We start from the raw sequence: 6,000 nt of genomic DNA on the forward strand, positions 1-6,000 counted from the left end.
CACACAGAATAACACAAGCGTGAACCTTTGATCACTGAAGCAGAGTAAATATTGCCGTGAAAAGAACAATGTCTCCTCATTAAAGCTCCGCGGCTATACAGTGGGCTCTTATCATTTCAAATTCACTAAATTTGCTTCTGATGCTGCTTTTGCCCTATCAATACCAAGCATCAAAATGGCTCCCCTTATTCCAAACTACTCTGCATAACTCAAGCAAACCTTGGTTAAAGTGAGCTAGCTCACTTTACCTTGGTCCTATTGCAGTAAGAATTAGCACTAGTAAATTGTCTGTTGCATGCATATCAAGATGATGACGGAAAAGTATGTAACCACCACAGTATCCATGGGGGAGGTAGGTGCATAAAAAACTAATAAAACGGGCGAGTGTCGAACAAAAAAAAAAAAAAAAAGAACCTGCAATAAATCAACCACTTTACCCTTTCGTTACCTTCAAAATAAGATTTCGAAGCAAAATGATGGGCAGTCATGCGCACTGACATGTTTGTCACCTGCTGAGTGACTGCCAACACAGGAGAATTACAGCAGAGTGAACGCAGCCCAACATCGTGTATCCCAACATCACAAAGGAACCATCGTGTTTGCGGAATTCGACAAACGAAACATACATTCTTTTTTTTTTTTTTTTTTCCGCATTTGAACAAAAACTACGTCGCACAGCTGACAATTAAAGATCACTGCTTATTCCAATATCTTATTTAACTGCACTATGGTGCTCAGTGCACATCACTACAGTTGTCATAGGGCCGAAATATTGCGAGCATTTGCCTTAGTACGTGATGCGACGAGTTCTACGCTACGGATGGCCCTCCACTACAAGCTGCCTCGCATCTCCCGAAAACGAAAGTGTTAACTAGCCCGTCGGGGGCTCTCCCTACACTAGGCAGTGGCGTAGGCGTACCTCGCACAGCTCGGGTTATAGTGATCTTGGACCGGGCACCCAGTGAGCGCGGTTGACGCGCAGCCATCAGATCCTGCGCCGCGCAGGGTCTTTAGGTAGCTTGAAGGTACGCGTTCCTTTACCGCTGTGATTCCGGCAGCCAAATGCGCAGCAGCAACCCATAGCCGCATTCGTCGACCGGCGGATTTCGGTGCCTTGCCTTAACGTTACTTCTCAGAACTCCAGCGGTCGGTGAATCAATTCTATCTTGAGCATTTCGGTGAGCGCGAACAAGGTATGCCATACGAACCATCCAGGGCGGCCATGCAGCGTTCTTAGTAACTGTTGCTATGAATGCTGTGGGCGATGCGGCTTCTCCACTGTAATACAACTGATTCTCGACTACAAAGATTTGGTTTTATTGTAAATTATTAACATAATTATCAAGTGAAATAATGTTTGCTCAATGAAACTGTGCATGTAAAAATATTTAGATCAGCGTTATGAAATATGTTTTTTTTTTATTATTTTCATCATCATCATCATCGCATGCACTGAGTCGGATGAAAGCGTGAAAGCGGTGAACAGCGCGGCGATAGCAGTTTTCGTGGTTTGATTGATCTGAGTCATCTGCGTTAATTGCGTTTCGTTCATTGCGGCGTATTCGTGCGTTTTATACTGCCGTGTTCATACCGCCGTGAGCTTCGCTAGGCTAGTGTGTGCCATTGGCTGCCTTCAGAACTTTGTGCCAAACTCGTGATCAGCAGCAGGAGCGCGAGAAGCAAAGATGGGCGACCGGTACAATATCCACAGCCAGCTGGAGCACCTGCAGTCAAAGTATATCGGCACGGGCCACGCGGACACGGCCCGCTACGAGTGGCTGGTGAATCAGCACCGCGACAGCTACGCTTCGTACCTGGGCCACTTCGACGTCCTCAACTACTTCGCGGTCGTTGAGAACGAGACCAAGGCCCGCGTCCGCTTCAACATCATGGAGAAAATGCTGCAGCCGTGCGGACCGCCACCCGAGAAGGCCGAAGATTGAGCAGTGCTGTGAATATTCCCTCATGCCCACATTATTCATCAGGATGTTACAATAAACTGTGGCATATTTCACTTACCGCGCAACATATTGTTCTTGAAGTTCGTAGCCTTATGGTCCGATTCCGCATCGTTTTCCAAGCAAATTTAGGGGTTGTTGCTTTGTTTTGCAATGACCTGCAAAGGGGGCCAAATAAATTATGGCAAAAACATCGCCCAGGTGTTTTCCAAGATGAGAGGAAACGCAGGTGAACGCGAATTCATCTGAATATTATAGGAACGCCTAAGTGCAGGTCAAATGTCGGCAGAGTGAATAATTTTGTTTTCTTCTAAGGTAGTGATATTCACTTTTACCAGGGGCCTGAATAATAAATTGCCAGCGTCCGCCATATTGGGCTGGCTGACAGTTGTCGAAAGCATTCACCGTTATTACACTTTGTCAACAGCTCTCACACTGCATCGAATGACCGAATACGAATTTAATTTAAAAGAGCTTGGCTGTAGGCTAGTTGATGGGACATAGGAAAGTAAAACCGCGGAAGCAACAGGACGGAGGCGAGAGGACAACATACGGCGATTGGGTTATTTGTTCGATGCTTATCTCACGAAAGCTAGTCACGAAAGCTAGTGATATTTAGCTAAGCAAAATGTATGGAAGTTCAAGAAAATAATGCAGACTGCAATGAACTCAAATGTCTGCTTTGTCGTCTTGTTTGCTTGTATTTCGTTTAGTATACATATATCACGACTGAGTCTATGCATCTGCTGTCCGCGACCTACTGCTGTTGTCCACCATTGTTATGAATCTTGTGCATCACGGCACTATGATCACGGTTACTTCATCATTGACTTCTTGCAATGCGCAGTAAAAATTCTTCAGAAGTGCCTGCAAATTAAGCGCTTTTCATTAAACCAGGTTTCAGGTGACCAGCAGCAGCTGTTTTGGGGGGATTTCGCATTAGTACATTTTGAATAAAAATTTTCAGAAAAGGTTGACCTATATTTAAATACAACTCTAATCTCTCAATTTATGCAAATTTGATTTATTATGATTCATTTCAAATTTTAAGCTTTAAACTCTAAACATATTTTTATATGTTTAACTTCTGCAATATAAAATAGAAACGTTCACGATTTCAGAGGTTGAAACTATAATTTTGAAAAATATACTATGGACAGGATTGACACCTCTCTCCTCGCACTAACCCGTATTGTGTGCAGAGCATGGATCTAGGGCGAGCAATCTTTTACAGCTAAATCATGATGTATCTTTGGGTCAGCCACGTAGCCCTTTTTTTGCTGTGAAAGCTACATGGCTACATCGTCAGCCATAAAACTTACTTGCAACAAGCAATTAAAATTTTATTAGTGAATTATTTTAAAGCGCAGGTGAAATACAAATATCACATCAAGTTAACCTGTATTTAAATACAAATAATTGCAAAAGAGAATAATCATTTTCGAGGGCACTGAATTAGCTTCTGTGGTGAAATGTGAAAGCATTAACATTTAATGCTGCTGCTGACCTTGAATCACGCGACTCCATTGTTACGTCATCACTTTTTGAAGTCATCATGAATCACGCCCGACTTCTGCGTCACGGGACTCCAGAGTTGTCATTTTGTAATCCGATACTTTGTCACGTGACTATGGTGTTATAAGTCATTTTGAATCCCGTGACACTTTCGCGTGACTCTGATGTAAGGTCAATACTTTTGCAAGCCGTCCTAAATCACATGATACTTTTTGACACATATGGCGTATATTGTCACCACTTTGTCAGTCATGCTGAAAATTATGTGGCACTGTCACATGGCTCCAGTGGACCTCATCACACTTTGCAAGTCATTCCGAAGCATGTGACTCCTGTGTAATGTCCTGACCTTTTGCAAGCCATCCAGAATCACTTGGCACTTTGTCACGACTGCAGTGTGACTTAAGTCATCCTCAATAACATGACACTGTCATCCTAACGACGTGGCACTTATCATGACTTATTCATGACGTCACATGACATGATTAGCATGTGGTTACATATGGCGCATGATGCTACATAAACCATTTTTCACCTTTATTTTTGTGCATAACATCACATGACCAGTCGTGATAACAGGGCTTGTTATAACGTTATATTGCTGAGTATTGCGCTATATCACTTAGTGTTACACTACCAAAGATTATACCTGATGAGGCAACATGCCTTCATAATATAATAAATATAATAATAAATAATAATTAGTTCACAGGAAGGGAAAGGCGCAGTATCTGTCACACTTGTTTCTGTGGACACCTGAACCACGCCGTAAGGGAAGCGAGGAATGCAAGAGTGAAAGTGGAAAGAGAAATGTCACATGGCCTTTGAGGACCAAGACTTCGGGGGACACATTCTGCGGAAGCATTTTGTGCACAACTTCCGGCGACGGCTGTTGCCTCCCGTGAGGCATATAAGGCTTTCGTATTAACAGTTGAAAAATGGGGTGGTGATCGCGATACTGGGTAATACGAAATGTGACCGTGGTGTTCGGTGTTCGAATCGCGTACGGAACGCAGTGTCGAGCGGCAGTGGCGCATGGCTTTGACGTCGCGCCTCTACGGCTGCAGAAATTTTGTAGTGCGCTACCACTAAATTCCTCAGACACCGATTTCGCCATTTTTTTGCCTAAAGCCTGACCTTGAAACCCTATCCTGAAACCGAGAGCGAACTGAAACGCGATGTGCTAGCGCGCATACATTGCATCTAGGCTAGCTTAGATAAACCCGCGACAATTTTTTTTTTCTACTGAGAACTTTAATAATAATACTAACAATAATAATTGGTTCACAGGAAAGGAAAGGCGCAGCATCTGTCACACGCGCTGTGGACACTTGACCCGTGCCGTAAGGGAAGGGAGGAAGGTGGGAGTGAAAGTGGATAGAGAGAAAGAGGAGCCGTAGTGGAGGGCTACGGAGTAGTTTCGACCACCTGGGGATCTTTAACGTGCGCTGTTGGGAGGCCGCCCTGCAGGACCCCTGCCCGGAGCGCCAGCAATGGCTGGCTCGCCGCGCTGTTACTGCAGTCACGGCCAACGGGACTCTGAACTGAGGGTCCCCCCCGCTGACTAAATAAATAAAGACGTTTTGTCCTTCTACTCTCTTTCTCACACGAAACTTGGCGTGAGCTTTATACTGACCTTTCAGTGTGTGTTGATAGAGAAGAAATATAGAAAACATATTTTTATTACTTTGTATGACGAACGTAACAAACTCCGTTCGAATGCATCATGCATGCATGTAATGATCACTGATTAGTAAATTTCTGTCACAGAAAACAGATCATACCTGAAACAGAAAGCGATTTTAATTGAAGAACTCATGTCAAACTATATGTGCTCCTCGGGAGCGTGTTGTACAAACGTATTCAGCTCAAATAAGGAATTCGTCACATATGTTGGTAACGGGACGGTCCACGCAGGTAAACCGAATACCATTGAAGAAGAAGAACTGGTTTGTCATCTCGGCGCCCTAGCAGATGCTGGAAGGTTTTGCGTGGCTACTACTTGTTGCCGACATAGCTTGTTTCTAAGGCTACGGGTATACCACAGGCTCTCATCGTTCAAGGAAGAAGAGAGCGCAAAAGGTGGCTGCTGTCCCTTCCCAAAGAAGCACTGCGCTGCGGACGACTCCTGCCCCATTTCTCCTAACCACACCCCGGTATATAAGCTTACCACGAAGGAGCCGACTGGCGAAGTGGCCATCAACGACACATCAAAGAGGCTGAGGTCTTACCTACCCGCCCATGTAGGCGTTCCTGCAAATAGGATGGAGTCTGCGGGAGAAGAAAGCGTCTCTTGTTTAAAAAGGGCTTCTTCACCTCTCTTGAGGCGTGCAGCGCACTCCTTGCCTTCTACTGAACCGGATCAGAGTGGTGGTCCGGGGCCAGTTCACAGCGATGCTGAAGAAGCTTCGCATAAACCGAACAGGCCCACATGTGCCACGTCGGCCGCGCTGCTTACCAAAGGTGAAAGTGTACCGCGAACTGATGTAGGCGGATCTACAGGTGTCCAGGGAGGGCTTCCTTCTGG

At 45.0% G+C, this 6,000-nt stretch overlaps 1 protein-coding gene across 1 annotated transcript; it reads left to right on the top strand.

Moving 5' to 3' along the window:
- The first annotated feature begins 1,445 nt into the window (after positions 1–1,445).
- On the top strand, positions 1,446–2,153 carry LOC146181508 (splicing factor 3B subunit 5). The gene has a single exon (XM_084576567.1). It carries the CDS (start codon positions 1,686–1,688, stop codon positions 1,941–1,943), a length of 258 nt encoding a protein of 85 aa, XP_084432693.1. The 5' UTR covers positions 1,446–1,685; the 3' UTR covers positions 1,944–2,153.
- Positions 2,154–6,000: the final 3,847 nt, after the last annotated feature.

Source organism: Amblyomma maculatum, chromosome 8, assembly GCF_055883805.1.
Source record: "Amblyomma maculatum isolate TAMU_Amacu chromosome 8, ASM5588380v1, whole genome shotgun sequence".
NCBI classification, from domain to species: domain Eukaryota; kingdom Metazoa; phylum Arthropoda; class Arachnida; order Ixodida; family Ixodidae; genus Amblyomma; species Amblyomma maculatum.